We start from the raw sequence: 23190 nt of genomic DNA on the forward strand, positions 1-23190 counted from the left end.
ATGATAAAATGTCTCTTTTATTTGGTGTGATAATTTTAATTTAATGATAAAATACACTACAAATGACTTAATTGTCCTCAATTCATAAATAATTTTTATAAATTTATGCTAGCAGGTAGAAATTAAAATCAAATAAATATTTTTATTTATTTTTATATATTATATAATATGATAATTATATAAATGAATTCGAGATAATTATATAAATAATTTTTATAAATATCAATAAAATTATTAGTATCACTCGATTAACCTTAAAAATTGATATTTGGCTTGACTCACAAAATCAATGGCTCAGTTATCATATTATATAATATATAAAATTAGGTAGAAATAAATAAATCATGCAAGCACTATCGGCGCATGAACAGATAAAAAATATGAACTCAAGCAACAAGTTTGAAATTATAAAATTTATTATTATAAGGTTAATTTTGTCATTACAATTTAATATATAAATTTAATCACTCTTATTAAAATCATACCAAACATTAAATATAATATCATACATCTTATTTATCTTTAACTTATCATTATATTATATATCACATGTTTATCCTATCATGTATATCAAATTATGTCTAAGATGTAATGTTAACGAAAAACCAAGCAACCACGTTTGTTTTCAAAATAAACGAATCCATTCGATCTTTCTCTTACCATTCTAATGTTTCTTTCAACATTTCTATATCGATTATCGAATTCCGTCCTATGTAGCTTGGATAAACCAGAATTTTTGGATTCTGATATTAACATGTGCACTCTTAATAAAATACGAGAGATACACATGATCTATAGATAATGAGATTATCGAGCCAAGATTAGCCCATGGCGATACCACAACCCTTTTCTTTGGGGCACACAGTGTCTTCTTCCCTTTTGTCATTCTACCCTTTTTTTTCCAGTGATGGGACTCCTTCAGGCCAATGTGTTGCTCTTTTGCAAGGACCCTCCAACTTTACAGCAATATCCAGACAATGTATTTTTAATATCTCTCAATATTTTCCCAAAAATACTCCATTTATTATATTATATTATATTATATTATATTTCGATCTAAATTATAATATAAAAAATGTGGAAATTTAATAAATAATTTATGACATGATATTATGTTTATGATATTCTATAAATAAAATCAAACTTACGTTTTATTTCCCTTAAATATTTTTTAAAACTATAGATCAAAGAATTAATTCCTCAATGAATATGCAATTGATTCCATCCGACAAATTTTGGGTTCGTACACGCAACTATTGCTCCAATGTTTATTTACCGCAGGGATCACGGGTCGTGAAGTGTGTACTACTATTATAGGATAAGTTAAAGTGAAGATAAGGTAGGCCTTCGACTCTAATTTTGTATATCGATGACTTCGACTTTGAAGAAAGATGTGGAGTAAAATCAATATGCTTGGGTACAATTCAGTTTCAATTACCCATCATCGATCACGTGTCGAATCAGGCCAGAGATCCGTCTCACAAAATTAATCAATGAGACAATTGTAAATGAGTTTTTGTTGATATTTTATTGACCTTTAAAATTTAAAAAAAATCAATTTCAATCATTCGCCATTTCAGTTATTATTTGTTTTTTTTACCGATCTTAATTGAAATTTATTTTTTTAAAATTTTAAAGGTCAACACAATATCAACAAGAACTCATATACGATTGTCTCATGGATTAATTTTGTGAGACGGAACTCCAATCTGACTTGACACATAAAATAATATTATTTTTTATATCAAAAATTTTTCAATACAGCTATGAACTGACTCGATCCGTTTGACTTATGGAAGATAGTTTGAGTTTCCATTCACTTTTCACAGATAAACCATAAACAAGAGTCCTTTGCAAGAAAAGGCATGCACAAAAGTCTTTTCTTCTCTTTGAACAATTTTCTATTTCATTTCCTATTTTTTGAGATCGTGTATGGTGAGTAACCTGGCACCTCACTATAGTTGAGGATGAGAATTTCGGGCATTCTAGTTCATGTGAAAGTGTCTTTTCTACCTTTTCCTTCTTTCTTCTTGTTTATTTTTTAAAACTAATTTATATTTATTGTGTGTGTCCACATATATATACATACACATATATATACATACCATGGGACATCCAACAGTAATTAAGCTTTCCCCAACTCTGCAAAAAATTTAATATATTTCTTTACAGTGCCAAAAATCTCTTGACCCAAATTGTCCCAAGCACAACCAAAATGCATAGCTAACAGCCATAGTCTGTATATATTTCAAGAAACTGTTTACAAAAGGGCCAATACAAATTGGGATTCCACAGTACAAATTAATTCATCACCAGAATCCATGAATCAGAATCATGACATCCTCGAGTTAATGAGAGACAGCCAACACTAACCTGTGCAATGATTTTTTTTTAAAAAAGAGAAGCATTAATTGGTGACAGATCATGGAGTGGAAAGTGCACTGTTCATCAGTGATTCCACCAATGTCCCACAAACGAGAGGCTTCGGTGAAGGGATCCTAAGACAGCTCAATCCACCTCCAGGAACTGCTGAACAATCTTGCCCAGGTCTCTGGAGTTCTTTCCCAGGGATACAGTTAAAAGAGAAATCAAATCCCACGTTTCTGAACGACAATTTGTCACAATCTTGGCTGAATCCGGAAAAGAAATTTGCTGAAAGTGTTAGATTCAAAAGGGTCCTTAAAGAACAGACTAAATCTGGTAAAGTCCCGGAGAATTTGTTGTTCCCAAAGTTGAGGACCTCAATTTCACTCAGACAAGATAATGAATCTGGCAAATGCCCGGTTAATGTATTGGAACTCACATCTAAAACTTGCAAATCAGTCCACAGGCCAACTCCTTCTGGTATGCAGCCTGTGAGTTGATTGTTGAGGAGCAAGATTTCCTTTATCCCCATGTAGCTCAAACTGAAAGGGATTGAGCCTGTGAACCCGTTGTTTGCTAAGTTAATCACAGAAGCTGGAGAGTTGCCTAAATTTTCCGGGATTTCACCATCGAATTGGTTGTTATTTAGGAAAATTGCATCAAGTTTGGTGTTGAACAGATCCTCGGGAATGGGGCCTGAGAATGAGTTGAATCTGAGGTCCAAGTACAGGAGATTTGGAATGTAGAGAGCCGTGGTGGGAAAAGAGCCTGAAAATTTGTTGTTGCTGAGGTCTAATTCTGTCAAGGATTCGAACTCCCTGAAAGATGAAGGCACAGCCCCGGTGAACCTGTTGCTGTTGAGATGGAGAAGAGACAAATCCGTTAGAAAAGACAGTTCTTTAACCAGAACACCTTGAAGATTAGCATGGTTAAGATCAATGGCGGCCACCACTTTGCCCGCGGGATTCCCCATGAAATCTCGAGTCTCCGAGCAGAAAACCCCCTTGTAAGAGCAGACATTTGGGCCAACCCAAGAACCCAGTAATCCCTTGGGATCATCTGTAATCGCAGATTTCCATGTCTGCAGCGCAGTATAAGCTCTGCCGAGCTGCGACGCTGAAGGGTTGTTACTCGGGGGGTTGACACCTCCGCCAATCCACACACCCCCGCCGCCCATACCACCGCCCACGCCAATGCCAACCCCTCCGCCAACAATAAGTGCGAGCGCAGCTTCTGTTACAATAATTGGGAGGATAAGTGCAAGAAGCCAGCTAGTCTTCATGTTCTCGATGGTGAAATGTAAATGTTTTAGCTATTTGATGGGATTTGCTGAGAGGATATACGGATTAGGTAGCTGCATTGATGACAAAAAAAACTGGTGGGATTGATGAGTTCTGAATTCAATTTTACTGTTTATATGCCTTTCAATGTTTGAGCCTTTCACAGGTCACACAAATAACAAAAGAACAAAAAAGTTTGCATATATGAACTAGAGTGGGTTACTTCACATTTACTAAATTACAAAATTTGTGATTTTATGGTAGATGGCTTGCACATTTATATATCGCTAGAGTTGCCACGGGACGGGTGTGAGGCGGATTTGGCCAAATCTGAGACCTGCGAAGAAAAAATTTGACTCGAGATCTACTACGTCCCAAAATCCGACCGGTTCAATCCAAATTGGGAGTGCAAAGTTGATATATTTTTAATTTTAAAACTTTTATACAACAAAAATAAATACATTATTCAATGAATATATGTAACTGGATTCAATCTGAATTGGAGCTGCAAGCCCTCTAAATTGATATATTTTTTATACAACAAAAATAAATAAATTATTGATTAATACATGAATTTGGTATGACAAAATCAGCTTCTCCGTGTTGTCTTTCTTTTTTGATATTTTTCTCTTACTGAGCCTACATCTAGTAAATATGTTTCAAGCACCATTGAGAGCAACAAAAGTCCACAGATCGGCCTTAGCTGGTGATTTGGGCTGTTTTCCTCTCGACGATGAAGTTTATCTCAATGACCGACCTTGACCTTGTTATTCGGAAGTTATTTTAGGGTGGCTTACTACTTAGATGCTTTCTTCCTCTACCAAGTAGATCCTTTTTTTATCTATAGAAAAAAGAAATAGGAATATCTATTTCTTCATATTGTGGATGGCGGCATGAGATTATTGGCATCCCCCTCTTGTTTACAGCCAAATAGTAGACTACTCCAGTTACTTGATCCTTAACTTATTCATATACGCTGTGACAAAGGACTAACTTATAGTAGCTATAAATTTTGCCTAATGTTTTGGATACTCGAATGTGTTCAGTTCGATGGTGGAAATGTGATTTGTGTTTATTTGGTACTTTAGGCAACTATTTAACTTGATAAATGAAATTGTGATTTGTCTAGTATGTAGGTTAAGGTACAGAAACAAAGCACAAAACATTGTCAAGAAAAAATGATATGATTCTCCAAACATCAATAGCAATCGCACAAAAAATGGAGTCACGCCCTCGATTCGATGAACTAAAGAACGTAGCGTTGTCCCATTCTTTTTAAACAAACAACGATTTATGATATTCACCTTTAAGCAACGAAGAACTTAGCAACAAAACGTGTTGTTGATTTTGACAGTTCGTGTGAAAACAATAGACAAACGCCACAAAAATTAAATCTTTGGTAAGTTCGATATTAAACAATCGAAATTTAGACGAACTTTCAAAGAACTCGTCTTTGATAATCCATGTGAAAACAATCGAGAAACGCTACAAACATTAAATCTTTGATAAGTTTGATTTTGTTTGAATAAAACAAGCTTTGAAAAAGTTTGAGAAAAAACTCACAAAATCTTTTGTATAAACTCAATAATGTGTTAGATAATTCGTGTAGACATGTTTATATGAAAGAAAATACAACAAATCATAATTTAGTGTTTGCATACATAGAATCTGCATCGTTCGCGCGGGCTTCTGTCTTCGGCCAGCAAAGGGCGCGCAGGTGTGCCACTTCCGATGCTGGTGCGCACCAGGGCCGCACGGCTGCACCAATTCTTGCGCGGGTGCGCGCCAGGTTCTGCCCAATACACGCGGCTGAGCGTTCTGTTGTGTGGGTATGCGCCATCTACTGTCCTCTCGAGCCATTTTGCACTCGCATGCTTGGTTGCTCGGCACTCATTCATTATATTCTTCTTTAAACTCCTTTAATTGCTTGAATATGTTTGATTCTTTATAATCAATCATCATCAAGCTTGGAAGTCCGGGACAACATCGCTTATTAAATCTCCTTCCAACCATTACATGTCACGTCCGATTAAATTCATATCGAAAAATCTATCCGTCGAATAATCAAAACACGTAAAGCATAATAAAAAAAAGTAGCCTAATTGCCATCCACGCCAAACATAACTCACAAAATCCAAGCAATATTTACGCGGTGCATTTAATCTAACAACCATCGAGAAAATTGCTATCGCTAACATCCTTTTGAGGATTACAAATACATGTTTAAACATAAACACGTTACCTTTCCTCCCATAACATACTAAGCACAAATGCTTTACCCAATGAACACTAACTCTCCCATACCAATATCCTCACATCATCTGTGAGACGGATCAACTCTACCGATATTCACAATAAAAAGTAATATTCTTAGCATAAAAAGTAACAATTTTTCATGCATGACCAAAATAAGGGATCTGTCTCACAAAATACGACCCGCGAGACCGTTTCACACAAGTTTTTTCCCACATTCGATGTCTCAATTCCTAAGCAATGTGTTTTACTGCCTGCGAACGCAGAATGATTTCCTCAAACCTCAATCTTTCAGTTACAATTCATGCCAGATACCAACATGTGAACAGTAGCATGCCATACATAACAACAGCAAGCATTAACGATAAAAATAAGACAAAAAGAATAAAGACTAATCAGAACTGGAGCTTGGCTTTTACTATTATATATGCGAAAGGATTTTGCAGATGAACTGGGAATAAAGCCAATAAAAACCAAATATTCTTAAGAACAACTTCAACACATCTTGAGGTGCAAAGCAAAACTAAGCATCAAGGATTTCTAACCCATACAGAATGCCAGCATACTTGCCTGGCACACCACACTTCTCAGGGTTCCCGAAATAGACAGCCCTTAGCTTCTCATACTTGCCTGGCACGATATATGAAACGGATGAACAATCAAAAGCTATATTTCAACCAGTTATGCTAAAAATGATTGCAAGAGAGCATAGGGTGCAAAGTATTACAATGAACATAAACTAGGCGGATATAACAGTAAAACAAAGATGTATTACAGTTACAAAATCTCACCTTCAAATGATGATAAGTCTCTGAACCCATTTGAAATGCCTCCTCAAATCTGAGTGCTCCAACAAGAAGAATCATGATATCCTGATAATATCTTTATTGTCATTGTTGATCAGTTAAAAGCAATACAAAACTGGCTGAAACGGATGCAACAAACACTAAATCCTTGTAGTGGGCTTCGATAACATTAACAATTAACTATCTATGTGTTCCTAGACTAAAATGTTCCGCCCTTCCGGCTTTCTATAGCAATTTCATTCATTCTCGACAAACTAATGCTGCTGTGACCAACAGATAAGTCGAGCATCAACTATTAGCTGCATTCCTTGAACTTCAATAATGACAACAAGAGGAAGATCGAAAGCCACTGGATTGAGAAAACGAAAGAAAGCAAAAGACAAGCTGCGACATTTACTAAGACTAAGGTTAAGGTGAAAATTTTTGGTTATACCTGTCCAGACTTCTGAGTACTCTCATTTACAAATAACATGAACACTTGATTAGGAAATTTGGGAACACAAAACTAAAAAGTAAAAGAAAACCTATGAGCCAATTTTAAGTACAAAAACTCAAACTTAAGTCGTTTCATGGTCAAATCACTTCAGCCTATAAAACCATGGAGAATATGATAACCGATTTTGTTCATTTTAGAATTCGTTGTGTTTTTTTTTTTTTTAAGTCGATTGAATCCATATATTCGATTTTGTACAAACTTAAGTCGCTTAATCAGGTAAATTGACTTGATTGATTTTTTAGAAAATAAAACCAAATCACAAATAAAAAGGTCTGTTTGTTTTTTCAATAGAAATTTCTTAACTCTTGATTTTGAAACAAACTTATGTGAAGCAGTCTCACGAGTCAATTTTGTGATATGTATGTTTTATTTGGTCATCTAATGATATTTACATTTTCCCTTTGACTCATAGTGTGGGGAAGAAGCGGGCTCTATAAATATTACTAAATTGAGTCGATGAATCAAATCGTAGCACTTGTTTGCAACGCGTTTTGAACTATTTAAAATCAAAATATCTGAATATCGAATCTCATTGGAGTCAAATGAAATAATCTATGACATGAATAAATATATGTGATAGTCGTCTTACAAGAGATTTATGAACTTAAAATAAGTAAATTCCCATTAAAATGGATAAGTTGTAACCTTTAAGCCATGTTGGGATTTATTAAATTAATTTTTTAAGGATATGGAATTTGAAATTTGTTCATATGTGTGCTATAATTTTTTGCTAAAAACCTAACATGCCGAATCCTGAAGTGCTGAAAATATTGAGTTTGATATCTCCCGTCACAATAATAAGAACCATTGGAGACGTTTTCGTCGAAAAATGTTTATTGGAATATATTACTAATCTGAAAATTCTGATATTGTTGAAATTTTTTTATAACTATTAATTTATCGTATCTTCAACTTTAAATTTCATAAAGCCAATTCTCATTTTGTCCTTATTTAATAAAATTTTAAGACAAAATTTTGTTTGAGACAGTTTCACTGGTCATATTTTGTGAGACAGATATCTTATTTGGGCCATCCATGAAAAAATATTACATTTTATGCTAATAGTATTATTTTTTATTGCGAATATCGGTAGGGTTGATCCGTCTCACAGATAAAAATTCGCTCAGATTTTAATATAAAAAGTTATACAAGTATCTAATGATTTAAATTTAATAAGTATAAATTTATAATAAGAAAAATAATATTAAATATATAAATTGAATTATATAATTGAGACGACGAAATAATCAACCTAAATAAGTCACAGAATGGAAAATACAATTTAATAATTTTTTTATATACAAATTATGATAAAATTTTAATAGTTTTCAAAAGGATAAGAAAGGATAATATTATATATAGCAGAAAATGGCTGCAGTGGATCGTCGTCACTCCCCTTGAACCAATTCGCTTGAATTTTTCCTTTCCTCAGTTTTTCCGAATTTTACCGTCTTCGATCGATCGGGTCCACTGATCACCTTGATTCGAATCGCGGAATCATTCCGCTTTTGATGCATTTTCTAGTTTTAATTCGGTTTCCGATGATCACCCGGTTGTGACCGGTTGCTTAGGATTCACTCCACATATGGATTCGCTTTGTGCTGATCTGATTTTTATTTCGAGTCCCAAATCATCGTTTTCATCATCTGGGTTTTGGCTTGGTTTGATTTTATCCCGAATTCTTCGGTAGATTCGACCTAATTGAATTGGGTTTTCATATTAACTCGTGTTGCTATTGATTGTGATGAAGATCGAGGAATTGGATGATTCGACAGATGGTGCGTTGGAGAGAATCTGCAGTGGTAATGATAAGGGAAGAAGGCTGATCCCTGTCGGGGTCGACGCGAAAAGGGCTTTGGTTGGGGCTGGTGCTCGGATCCTTTTCTACCCGACCCTTTTGTACAACGTATTCCGGAATAAAATTCAAGCCGAGTTCAGGTGGTGGGATCAACTTGATCAGGTATATCACATCTTGATGGTTCAGTGATCTGTGTCTTTTTAAAATTCTTCGTTGTGTTTTTGGGAGTTGATTGTTGAGGTAGTAATTTAATCAAACTTGGTTTCGTTTGAGTTGCGAGGTTGCTGTAGTCGACTATGGGAAAAGGATTTATGCTGTAAAAGAGGAAATTTTTTGAATTTTCTTAGACTAGAGTTAAGTTTTTGGCTCTTGGTTGTTTTTTATCCGAAATTTTTATATGCATAACATAAATGTTTCTACCTGTGATCGAAGCCAGCTGAAGGGCAAACAGAAGGTGCAATCTTTTCGTGCTGATGGTGTAAAAATTAGCTTAATTTTCTAGGAAATAGTCTCTGAAATTTTCCCGTGATGATGAACACTCGTCGAGTTTGAGTTTTATGTACTTTCTTTTTCAATGATGTCCTGCTCATGGCGGTTGACAAATATTTCATGTATATCATGTGTCTAATTATTTGCTTTTGTGACGAGTATTTAGTTTATCCTGCTTGGAGCCGTTCCATTTCCAAAGGACGTGCCTCGGCTGAAGCATCTTGGAGTTGGTGGTGTAGTTACTCTGAACGAGCCCTATGAAACTTTGGTTCCGACATCTTTGTACCATGTAAGTTATTTATCTCTGGCTTGACTTTGGATGTTGGTATTGTGTGAGCCTGTGAGACTATGATTAGTCCGAATCTTTTTTCTTATAAGCTATAATACATTGATGTTGAATTTATATGAGTTTTCATTTTCTTTTGCTGTAAACCTGTGTATGTTTTATGTGGCAATTTTACTTTAAAATACTCAAGTTATGGAAAACTTTGGTGTGTTTTTACAGTTAGAAGTCTTCCAACATTTGAGTGGAATGTTTGTCCAGCGCCTTGTACAAATTGACTTCCAAGGATTCTCTTTCTTACTAAGTGTTCTATTCGTACTACCACGCTGTTGCATTGTTATTTCAGGCTCATGGAATAGGCCATCTTGTAATCCCGACAAGAGATTATCTGTTTGCTCCATCGTTTGTGGATATTAATCGAGCTGTAGATTTCATTCACAGTCAGTGATTTTCTTTTCACCATTTTCCTTACGTGCGCTTTATGTCCTGCAAATTATACCATCCTCAATACTTGCCTTTTGTTTCATGCTGCTCATAGAAAATGCTTCTGCTGGTCGAACAACATATGTGCACTGCAAAGCTGGACGGGGACGGAGCACAACCATTGTCCTCTGTTATCTGGTGCTGTTCTTTTTTCTCCGCAGAATATGACGAGTAAAAAATGACGTTGGTCTTCCTAATCCTGACACCTTAATTAATATGATTTGCAGGTGGAATATAAGCATATGAGTCCTGCTGCAGCACTTGAATATGTTCGATCTAGAAGACCCAGGGTACTATTGGCTCCATCCCAGTGGAAGGTATACACAAAAAACCAGGGCTAATTGTCCAGATCTGATAATTTAGAGGAGGGGGTAGAAACGGGTGTCACAAGGTTGGAATTCTTGCAAGTGACGTTGATCATGATATGTTTTGCTAGAACCATGGCACATATGTACTTCCTATAATTCAACTTGTTAGAAGAGTCGATCGCACATTGTTATAAATACATTCCTTTGTCTCTGCATTTTGACTTTAGAAGATTATTACAATGTGGCTAGAGGGCGTGGTGGAAAATGGAATGGATATTTTTAGGGATGGTTGAAGCAAAACACGCGGTTGTAGAAAATTACACAAAATCTCAAACCTTTTTATTTGTGAGGGACAAACGCCCCTTGCACCCTTTGCTGGATCCACCTCCTTCAAGAAACTGTATTTGTTTCTAGTTGTTAAAATGACATTACAAGATTCTCTTGTTATGCGGATGGTTTAAAACTCGTAGTTGCTTACTTTTCCAGGCTGTTCAAGAATACAAGCAGCAGCGGATGGCCTCAAAGGCAATGTGTACTTCGGGAGATGCTGTACTAATTACAAAAGCCGATCTCGAAGGTTATCATAGCCCTTGCAACGACATCTCTGGCAAGGAGCTGATGACCATACCCAGAATATCGAGGTCCATGCCTATGATGGCTAAGCTGTCTTGCCTCTTTTCGTCTTTAAAAGTTTCAGGTAGCTGCGTACCGAAAATGAGACAGCTAACCGAGGCGCGTGCTTGCTAGCTTGTAGGAATCATATTTTTGCATACAAGCTAAGAAGAGCATCAAAAAAACGTCCATGATCTCTTGCAGTATAGAGGTCAATGAAGAATTATTTGATAATATGATTATAAATAAACAAAAACAGTAGACTTGGTTGTACATAATATGGGTCGGGTATGATTTGGTGCTTAACTTGTATATAACTACAAGTACTACTGTTTCATCTTGGATCCTTTGCTCGGGTACTGATTATGTCGATGTTGGATCGGATCCCAAGATTTCTTGGGTTGCCTGGCCCAATTGTATGGATTGCTGGTAATAAGTTTACCTCGGCTATTGAAAAATGAAACTAACAATGAAAATTTGTTCCCAAATCTCTTGTATTTTAGGTTCTCTTTCACTGGAAAACAAAAGAAATAACGGGGATAATCAAATATTAAGCAGCATGGAGAGTTTTACACACGAAGAGGTCCAAATTTTTATTATAATTACAAGAGAGATTGGCTAGGCAACAAATTTCATTGAATTTTATTAATCTGCACTCATTCGATTTGACTTTTAAAAGAAATTTCTATGTTGATATCAAGTGCTACTTCAACATTTTTAGTTCTAACAATATCTGTAGCGATTGCTATAGAATGTCAACCATACAAGGGAATCATATATTAACCAAATATATGACATATAATGTATATTTCTTGATATTGCAGGTCACTAATTCTTATAAAAAGATGCTCAAATTCGTCCTTTTGGTTGACCAAACTATTTTTTATAAGACAGCTGCAATCTTTAGGTTCAATTCCAAAGCTAAAAGGAATGAGTACGTTCCTATAAAGTGTGAGTGGCGTTGGCGGAAATATTAATTGTGGTTGATAGCATCATTGCTGTGAAGCGAAGATAAAGGGTCGTGTTGTGCAGAAAATTTGGATCACAGTTGCATACTTGGACGGAGGAAACGAGGGAGAGCTCTATCATTCACTTTCATTTGTATCGTCTCATTGACAAGTTGTTCTCCTCATCTCATAAGCATTATTCGAGTGTTTATTCTATAATGTTTGTGAGTTATTTATTTTTTTTATTAAAAAAATGAGTGTTCTTTTTGAAAACACGGCGATAGATTGTAACCACAAAATTTTATAATAGAATTTTTTTTATCTTGTCCATGGTTTTTACCTCAATAGTTTTTAGGAGTTTTCATTTATTTTCATATTTATATCTCAAAATGTCGCATATGATATCAATAAGTGGTATTAGAGTCTTGATATAAAGTTTCTCAAAATTCTGAGTATGTTATATGGTTGCAGTTTTGATCGATTTTCCACATCAGAAAAGGTTTTGGTATTTTTTTATTAAGGTGAGATTATTTTGTCCAGTATACTAAATTGTTGCAGACATAAAGCAGACATGTGCGAGACATCAAAGTTCAATGAGAGCAATTTTATGATGTGGAAAATAAAAGGCACTAGTAGTTTTAAGGAAAAAAAGAATTGTTTGGCATCTATTGGAGAGACCGAGTGAAATCGTGGACGAAAAGTGAAATGAGACGAATGATAATGTTGTCGTCAATTTATATTTGACTATAGCAGATGAAATACAGTATTTCTGAGATAAAATGGCAAAAGATATTTGGGATACTCTTAAAAAATGTTCGAGGTCAAGTTACTGCACAACAAGATTTTCCTAAAGAGAATGTTTTATATTCTTTGTATGACAAGATTCTCATCGATGACTCACCATATCAACATACTAAATATTTATTTATCCAACTTACCTCTATGAGCATAAAATAGAGGAAACAAAATGTGCGGAGATTCTATTTCAAAGTCTATCAGATTCATATTATCAACTTATCATCAACTTAACCAATAATATCCTTATAAGTTCTTTAAAATTCGACGATGTCTTAACTTCGATTCTCGAATAAGAAGTTGGCGCCAAATAAGAAAGATATGTTAGTGACTTCAAAGCAAGCAGATGTTTACTGATGATAAGATGAAGATCTATGGACCGTGACTCTAGTGAGAGCCAAAGACAAGGCAGATCAAAGTCGAAAAGTAAGAAGAAAATATTTACTGTTTTCAATGTGACGGTAAATGTAACTTCAAGAAAAAATATTCGAGTATCGAGAAGGGTTCTCAATGAAATATGTCTAGTACTTCAGTCAATGGTGAAAAATTATTTAACGAAGCAGCAACAATTGCATAATACAGACACAAATTTTGTGATACATGGATTATGGATTCAAAAACGACGTGACACATGATGTCTCGGAGAGAAGGATTCGGTCACTGTGAGCCAGTCTCATGAGGATTTGTATTCATGAGGAATGATCATGCATTGGAAATATCTAGGGCCAGTACCATCAAAATAAAAATGTTTGATTACACTAGACCGACGAATAATATTTTGTCATTGGGACAATTAGATGATATCTGGTGTAAAAAAACTCATATCGAGAACATGATCATAAAAATTGTCAAGGGCGCAAAGCACTCCGATCCCTTAATTTATTTTATTAATTCGAATTTATTGCAAACAAATGAACACCCTCAAAGAGCTCGTTTTTTAAAATTTGTATTTAAAACTTTCTAAATTCTAAACTCCAACGATTTTAAGTTGCTCGAAACGATGATTCAATCCCCAAGACAGCTTGTAAGAGAATTTGAAAATTGAGACCATTTAGTATATTTTAGAATTAGCAAAACTTGTATATTCAGGGAAAAATAAAATAAGGAAACCAAAATCGAAATAATTTTGTTAAATGAGAATGCTGATTTCCTCTATATATTTTTCACTTCTCAATCCAAACAAATTAATTTTACTTTTAGAGAATTAGTTTCTTTTTTTTTTTTGGAAATACTTTTTTGGTCCAATAAATTTATGATTTTTTGGAAAGTTTTGGTCGATTTCGAATGAAAATTGGAAACTTTAAAAACCTTAAATTTTTTGAAAAATAAACACTTTCTACAATAAATTTGATAATGTGCGTATATACAAACAAATTTTATTTCCTTCCAGTTAACGAAATTATAATACCATCTAACTAATTAAGATAATAGTTTATTGGTAAATTTTTGTAAATTTATTTTTGGAAATTATGTTATCAAGAAAACAAATGTTCTTTTGTAAATAATAATTCGAGCTTGTTTAGATATCAACACAACTGCATTCAAGTTTCAAAATCATTAGTTTTCCCATATTATTAAATAAACTTATTTAAGATAACTTGGTGAATAATTATTAATTTTCAAAACATACCATCAAATTAACAATGTTGTCAGCATTTCATATTCTGTCCAACATTTATCATAGGGGCGTTTTGGGAAAGAAACAGACAGCTTTAACATTTTGGTTCTTCATTTTGGCAAAAACTTATCTGTGACTATCTCACGAGTCGTATTTTGTGAAATAGATCTTTTATTTAAATCACTCATGAAAAAATATTACTTTTTATGCTAAGATTATTACTTTTTATGCTAAATATCGATAACATTGACCTGTCTCACAGATAAAGATTCATGAGACTATCTCACAAAAGACCTACTCTGTCATTTTTGCAAATAAACAGTTTTAATTTGCACTTGATCGATGAATTTGATTTAAATAGAGAAATCGATTTTTAGTGAGAGATTATACGAATATATTTTAAATGACACTTATCTTGAAAGTTTAATCGAAATTCTATCTTAATTATTATTGAAATTAAATAACTTGATATTATATGGATTGAAAAATACTCTAATTTCGATCATCCAAACAAATCAAAAAATTTGAAACTCATCGTCCAGGCACAAGCCTAGAGTAGAGTGTTTTGGACATGAGAAAACATTGAATAAAATCATACAGATTTATATCTGCCTGCATGTACGTATAATGTACATAACAAATGGCGAATGAGGAGTTCTGAAAAATTGGATGTGTCGTTGAGTTGGGCAAGACATTTGGGTCCAGTTGTGTTAGGTTCGTCTAATTTGCGTATATTGATGCAGTGCTAGAAAACTATATAGAATCACCTGAATCCATCTTTTCAAATTACTCTATTGAATAAAAATCCTTCCGACAGTGTAACTCGAACTTATTTGAAATCCATAAATCAAATTAATGATAAAATAAAATTCCATTAATCTAAGCGTAACATTACTAATATTGTCTTTATTGTCTTTCACCCTACGATGGTACACATAAAACACTCATCAAATAACTTGCATGTTACCAGCATCCATTCATTGATACGGATTCCAACACCAGTTACATAGAAATTTCGGTTTTGAGCTTTAGCCTACGAATTCCAAAAGTTACTTTCAGTGTTTCCTTTTGTTGTAGCTATATCGCGCCCATCTTACCAAAATAGATGTGAACACTATGCAGAGAGGGCACAACAAAAGAAAACGCCGAAAATAAATAGCTTTAGGAGACCATAAGCATAATGCTTAGGCTACTCTGAACTAAAAGCAACTACAACTGAAAATGTATATTCAGAGTAAACAGGGACAGCCTCGCACAAACCAACCTATAGTATACTTTTAATGCTGGCCTAGATTGCTCCAACGAATTATTAAGTTAGACATAATTAGCCTCATATGCTCGCTAGCTTGTTTCCAAGAAATTTAATATATTTCAGTGCCTTATCACCACCTTTAGCAGTGAAAAAACAAAAAAGCTCAAAATCATATCATTTAAAGGACAATCTACAAAGCATACGATGAAAGGAATCAGGTATCAAGGTGTTTCTTCCAAGAATCTCAGTAATTATTGTCCACGTAAAGCCAAGACATACCTTATTTCCATTAAATATCGGTCAAAAGAAATTTTAAAATGCCAATCGAGGATTAAGACATTTTGGGGGATGGTCTAATCAACGCAGCGGCAGGAATTTCATTTTGAATGGAACCTACTGGAAACCGCCTCGTAGCTCGGTAGATGCAGAACTGCAAGATGTATGGGACAAATGAGAGATACAAAATTTTGGAAAATGAATGTCTTATGGACCGATGAAATATCAGTAGGGCCAAGGAATTATTCAATAAATAGTAATTACCATCGCCATAAGATGCCATTGTGAGTGGTGATGATAAAAGTTTTTGCGCTGCTTTAGCAATATCTTGAGCTGTAACTTCGTCAACAGCCTTCAAGAAATGCTCCACAGGTTTCCTAATATTCCAAAGCAAGTAAACGCAACATACAGTACGATTAACTAGGTCCAACTTCATAATTTCTGCTTAATATACACAGGATAAACATGTATATCATAGAATAAATTTATCGATCTGTTGAACAGGCATGGTAATCTACTCAACATGGCGCCACAGTTATATTTTGACCTATCCCTCTTGAATGATCCTCCTATAACGCACCAAAAATTACCAACACAGAACAAGATGCTAACGCACAAATGTCAAAGATAGTGTAACCATTAGTTTTATTTACAGGGCATAAATACACAAAAAAATTTGCAAAAAGACCCCAGAAAACAGACTGAGATTAAATAAAATATGGTGGATTGAGAGGGACTAGAGTTGTGGCCAACGACTATTTATCGTTGGCGTGTTCATGGACAGTAAAATGAATAAAAAACATCTCATTTAGAATGTGCCACATCTTTCTTCATTAATCCATCTGTCTTTAGTTTTCATTGAGGAGCATATCTTGTTGGATCCAATTCCATAAGATAAATAGAACAATCCAGTTCAATGCTCCAAATTTAAATTAAAAAAGTACATAATAAATACACCCAGACAATTTTCAGGTGTTTGTGATATATAATTGAAATGTTAAAATGACCAGCATCTGCTCATTGAAGATCAGTAGTGAACATTCTATTTCATGCGCTGAAAGGAGTAGTCTTAAAAAAGTAGTTTTGTTTATTCAGGTTGAAAGGGATTACTTTGATAAAGTGGATATCATTCGATACGACCAAAGCAGGAAAGATAACATAAATTTTGAGGCATCCCCCTAGTACTATCAGTCAGAAATCAGCGACAGCCATAACTTGACATACCTCTCTCCGTACGTCAAAATTTGTTTACCTATGTCTTCTGATGCAACCATCTGCAATCAAAATTGAAATAGCAACTTAAGGATCCAAATACGACAAGAAAGAAAAACCATGCACTCTCGGTAGAACATTTCAACTTAATTAACCTTTAAATTTTTACAGTAATTATTAAAAAGAGTTTTCTTTAAAGGTGCTGTTGCATACTCTGGATTCTAGGTTCATCAAAATGGCAGATTTCGTTGATTGTTTAGCCCGATCAAGTTGTACACCATTAACTGCAAGACAAATAAGTTGGCAGGAACAAAGTTCAGTAAGAGATTACTCACCTCCACAAACAGGACACACATAAATTTATTAACAGCCAATTTTCAATACTATCATGTAATGTCCAATATCGAAGGGGCAGTTTTAGCTAGCATCAGAAAGTCTTTACTCAGAAGAAAGATGTTTGTCACAAATCTCAGATATAGGAATTTGGAAGCATGTTAAGATAAACTTTCAGGATCAACAGCAAACAGAATCAGAAAGTGCATCAGAAATGCTAAAACAAAACTTAAATTATGATATTGAAAACTCTTGTGCCAGACCTTCTCCAGGAGTTGCAACCGCAATGAGTTCTTTAACAGCTATGTCAACGGCATTTGTCGCAAAATCAGATCCCTGAATTCAAACAATTGGCCTCATCAATTTCAATTAATAACAGGCAATACCCACAAAGTGATTAACGGAACAGGTTATTCCCAATGTTCTCAGGTCACAAGCCACAAATTTTCTATATCATAAAGTCCTCAAGCAAGATCAGTTTTCTGCAAACCTTAGTTGCGAAATAGATCACCAAATCATAATTAAAAAAAAGGAATTTGTTCATACATTTGCTTATTTAATATTAATCCAACATAAACAAAGTCGAAGCTCTCGTACAGACTGAATCTGCAATCTATTCCTAAGTACTGAAAATAGACATTATAATTTGAACACATTAAATACATCAATATCATAGCTAAGTTTATAAAAAATGAATAAAGACTGTCTTTTTCAAACTCCATAAAAGAACTTTTTAAGTTTTTTTACCTCTTTTCATTATTAATCCACAATCTAGTTTCAGAGGACTAAAACGGACATCAGAGCTAAACCTATTAAACTCGTCCTCCATGCTTAGTTTGCTACCTTAAGATCTTCAGCATCATTAATTATGACCACAAAGCACAAACCTTCTTCCTAGAATTCTTTAATTTAATCATCATTATTATTATCTCACAAAGTGCAGCGCTTCAAAAGAATTTTAAAATTCAAAGCATTGGCATTTCAAACTGAAAGGAAAGACAGAAAAAACAATAATGGGTTACGGTTGAGATTAATAATATAGAAATCATAAAACCCTAAACATCATTCAGATGTGTCTCAATGCAAAATGCATGGCTGTCCGTTGAGATGTCACAGCATTAAACACCAAAAAAAATCCATACACAATCTCTTTAAATCTCTTTACAGTGAGAAATACTAGAACTCACCGTGGAGCCTTGAATTCCAAATAATCCAGTATTGTTGAAAATGCTATTGAATGCAGAAAAGGATTGAATCTGAGGATGCTCATTCAGGACACGAAGATCTGTTAAACAATCAACAGAAAAGTGCATGACAAGCTGAATTGATAACAACTCATTCAAAGACGAAAAGTAAATAAATAAATGACAAGATAACATAGACTGACAACAAATCAAAAAATGTGTTGATTGTTTGAGAGAATTGGCAGTGTTTAAAAAAATACAACTTTCTAAATCAAATGCTTATTTTGATCTATTAATTACATTTCATAAAATCGATTAATGACATACATAATCTTGAGTACATCCCCTTTCCAGGACCACCAGCAGAGAAAGACCCACCTCCTCCCATGAGCATCTACAAGACAAATACAATCAAAGTTCTTCTCGCAAGATGATGTTCAAACAGAGAAGAGAACCAGCAGGTCAGGCAAAACATTATGCAGTCTTATATATAATTAAAAAATAAATGAAAAAAAATTGAATGGGCAAACCTGAAGAACTGTCAATGTTATAGCTTCCTTTTCTTTGATCCAGCCACCAGGAAGTTCAAAGGCGAGAGCAAAGTGAGTTACCTAAACAATTTTGTTGGTGGATTATAAGGAGTCAGAAAAAGTTTATTGCCAGAGTTTAAACAGACATTTAGAGAACTGGTGTAAATTGCGGTACACTGATACGTACCCCTGATTCTCCTTGTTGACGAAAATCACCTCCAGTATAAATAGGCTTAGGTTCTGAAGATCGAGAAACAACTGGTAGATCTGATAGCAGAGGCTCGGCATATTCTAACAGTGTATCATGCTCAACACCAGAAGCTGCAAGGATTATCCTAGAAGCCGTGTAGTTTTCCTAACAGAATCAAAAACATTTCTAGTTACAGAACAAATAATTTGAAAGAGATCCTGAAGAACCTAACTAAAACAAGAAACTAGAAAAATAAAATTAAAAAACCATGACTTGGGACTTACTGCAACAAATTCCTCCAAAACAGAACTGTTCAATCTGCTAGCTGCAGATTCTGAAGCCATAAGAGCATTTCCATAGGGACCAGAGTAACCAGTTGAATGAATGGCCTCCAAGAGCAAGTGCTGAGGGTTTTTTGAGCACTCGCTAATATCAGAATTCACCTTCTGGAGTTGTTCACTAACTTCCCAATCCAAAAAAGCCGGGTTTCTAACACAGTCGATAAGAAGCTCTACCATTCGAGGAACATAGGTCTTCAATGCATCATAAGTGTAACTCATATGCTCCCGAGAGGCAGACGCAGTTACATTACCACCAATTGCTTCAACTTCTCGCACAATACGTAGGTGGCTCCGGTTAGTGGTACTTTTGAAGGCCATACGTTCCAATAAATGCGTGACCCCATAAGAAGCTGGAGTTTCATAGATTGAGCCACAATCAACATATAACCCAATTGAAGCAGCAGGATTCTGAAAAACAAGTTTAACCAATTATATACCATTCAAAGAGAACCAAAAAAATCTGAATCCCCCAAAGTGAGAAAGAGATGAAAAGTATATCTCATACCGCTGATACTTCAGAAGCAATCTTGAGACCATTTGGAAGAGTGGTTATTTTAGTCTTTCCGGGCTCAACATAATCAGGTAATGGAGCGGGAAGAACTACATCCTTAAGTGGGAAGTCTAAAGAGGGAAGTGACGAGGACTTCTCGCCAGTTAACCAACCAAAGAAACCTCCTGATGATGACTTGGTAGCAACAGCACCTGTACTCGCATATCTAGCCAATCCCCCATGGCCTGTTTGAGTCTGTTAGGCACAAAAGGAAAGCATGGTCCCTTGAGACTTAAATGTCATAGCAAACACTTTCTTTGAAGCACAATTGAGATGCAATTGAACTAAAATACTTAATAAGTGAAACTATAATCATCAACATTCAAAAACTCAATACAAGTAGAGATATAAAAATAAAAGATACATCTCACACTAGCTTCATGGTCCAAGGTACAGTATCATCTTCCAAAAATTACATATTCCAATATAACCATGGTTTGCAAAAACTTCAGGAACAGGAACAGGAACGGCAGCTGCTGCGAAAAAATTTCAGGCTAAAACATTGTGCAACTGTAACGTCGTTTTTTTTTAATTTCAATGATTTCGCAGTCATCGCATAACAGAACGGCTATTTCGCGGCTGTCGCAGCGTTACAGAATGTTTTCTGTAATTTTTTACAAATTTTTCCTATTTTTTTTCCATTAAAATTTTTCCAAAGTATATAATTAAAAATACTCTGCGACGATAACCACGATCATTTCGCAAAATAGCAATGGAACTGGAACATCAGCCTCCGCGATGTTCTCCGCGACCGCGACAGCGAGCCATGAATATAACCAAACATACAAATTTGCACCAACCATATAAAAACCCAATCTTTATCATAAATGTCAATTTTGATTGAACATTAGCAGCTCATAAGTGCCCCTACACACGCCATGAGCAGGTTCCAGATTCCTAGTAATAAGTTTTCAAACAATCACTCTCAGCTTATTGCGAAATGCAGCAAGTTTTATCAGAGAGAGAAACTCACAGCCTCCTACAAATGTTCCCCTCGGATATGTTTCATTTAGCTGATACCTTCTCGTTTCTAAAAAATGAGCTTAAAATGATAAATAAGCTATCGTATTACACAAAAGCAGATATTTTACATCAACGTAAGAAAATCACAGTGCCACAAACCAACTAAAACACACAACCCATGTCTGGGCATCCACCAGATCTCAATATCATAATCATACATCAAGAAACAAAGATACACATGAATATTGCTGAATAACCGGAGCTAGGGTTAAGATGGGGATAGCTACTCATGCAAACCTTGAGAGCTCGAAGCCGAGATGCCGCCGCTCTGTACATACTGGATCCGATGATCGATCCTTCGAATCGAGAAGAAAATGAATGATTTTGACTGTGTGAGTGCGTGAGAGCGGGTCTGGGAACGCAGCGACTGCGGGAAGGAGAAGAATTGAAGAAAATGGTAACGAGGCCCGGTCAGATAGATGGACAAACCGGACCGGTGTCTATTTTATGGGCTTGCACGGCCCGTTATTTTAAGGATATTGGGTACGGTCCAGATTTAGGCACTTTTGGGCTTGGGACATGTAATAGGTTTTTTAATCTGATTAGATTTTATTGAAACACAATTTAACACTATAAGCAAGAAAACTTCGAGGATGCATTAGACGATAGGATTTCAAATCCAATATTTAAATATTTTTTAAATTTGTTTGGGCATCCTTGAAATCCTCTCCACGATTTGTATTTGATTATTTACAAATAAAATTGATATTAAATTTCCGCGAAACAGAATAATATATTTTCTCATATCCAAATACACTATGGGCTCGAGCAGAGACATGCTTCTTGATGGAGACAGATCAGTACTGATACGGAGTTTAGAGAAAAAACAGGGCTCGAAAATCTCAAGAGCTCGAGTAGGGCTTTGAGAGTAGTCGGACCACATGGGGTCGGGTGTTCTTTCTAAATATATAAGGGGGGTGTATTCAATATAGGAGATTTATTGACTTTTAATTACTTTTGTAGATTTTAAAAGTTTAGATGTATTCAATTAAGACTATTACATACTCTATAGAAGTCTAGTGGTATTCAAAATAGACTTTCATAGAGTTTTAAAAAGTCAAGTGGTATTCAACATTGACTTTTAAAAACTCTATAAAAGTCTATAGGTATTCAAATTTTCCATAGACTTTTAATAACTTCATGGAATTCATTAACATACAAATATTAAAGCCTAAGGTACAACTATAAATTATAAAAAATTGTATTTGGTTTAACCCAAAGATTTGGATTGATTTTTAAAACTTTTAACTCAAACACAAGCTATTTATTTTTCTCTCTGTTGCTTCACATCACATCTCTTCTTATATTCTCTCATCTCATCATCTCTATCACTCTATCAAATTTTCGAAATGTATCTCTATATATATTTTCATCTTTCTTTTTCAATTTTTTCATTTTTTGGCTGATTGTTTATTTATAATTTTTTATTTTAATATCACAGGAAATTTTGAATTGTAGAATTGATTTTGTGATTATTAATTATTATTTATACAAATTAATGTAATATTCAATAATAATAAAAGATGATCCAAAAAAATATTGCTTAATTCTTAATAATTGAATAGTCTCGTAGCAACCATGATTTTTTAAATTCATTTTAGCATTTTCAATTAATATGTAAGCTATGATATTTTTATACAAAATTATATTCACACAATAATAATAATATTCTTTTCACATATATATTATCAATTTAAAAACAAGGTTACAGATTAATCAATTGATGTATTTTAAAAAATTTCCAAACATGCACTACAAACTCACATA

General features: G+C 34.5%; 3 protein-coding genes across 3 annotated transcripts; 1 reads left to right on the forward strand and 2 right to left on the reverse strand.

Moving 5' to 3' along the window:
- Nucleotides 1-2219: 2219 nt before the first annotated feature.
- LOC142505852 (uncharacterized) lies at nt 2220-3888 on the reverse strand. Its single transcript, XM_075618975.1, has one exon. The coding sequence runs from the start codon at nt 3644-3646 to the stop codon at nt 2423-2425; it is 1224 nt and encodes a 407-aa protein (XP_075475090.1). The 5' UTR covers nt 3647-3888; the 3' UTR covers nt 2220-2422.
- A 4657-nt stretch (nt 3889-8545) lies between these two features.
- Nucleotides 8546-11544, forward strand: LOC142505642 (phosphatidylglycerophosphate phosphatase PTPMT2-like). Its single transcript, XM_075618712.1, has 6 exons — nt 8546-9159; nt 9653-9775; nt 10116-10209; nt 10308-10390; nt 10480-10569; nt 11047-11544. Exons 1-6 carry the CDS (start codon nt 8944-8946, stop codon nt 11305-11307), a joined length of 867 nt encoding a protein of 288 aa, XP_075474827.1. The 5' UTR covers nt 8546-8943; the 3' UTR covers nt 11308-11544.
- A 4392-nt stretch (nt 11545-15936) lies between these two features.
- On the reverse strand, nt 15937-21844 carry LOC142505217 (mitochondrial-processing peptidase subunit alpha-like). The gene is made up of 12 exons (XM_075618105.1): nt 21661-21844; nt 20356-20595; nt 19794-20258; nt 19507-19674; nt 19320-19400; nt 19117-19183; nt 18793-18890; nt 17869-17941; nt 17486-17556; nt 17285-17334; nt 16325-16437; nt 15937-16214 (listed from the first exon to the last, which is right to left on the reverse strand). Exons 1-12 carry the CDS (start codon nt 21697-21699, stop codon nt 16162-16164), a joined length of 1518 nt encoding a protein of 505 aa, XP_075474220.1. The 5' UTR covers nt 21700-21844; the 3' UTR covers nt 15937-16161.
- Nucleotides 21845-23190: the final 1346 nt, after the last annotated feature.

The sequence above is a fragment of the Primulina tabacum genome, chromosome 10 (assembly GCF_025594145.1).
Source record: "Primulina tabacum isolate GXHZ01 chromosome 10, ASM2559414v2, whole genome shotgun sequence".
Taxonomy (NCBI): Eukaryota; Viridiplantae; Streptophyta; class Magnoliopsida; order Lamiales; family Gesneriaceae; genus Primulina; species Primulina tabacum.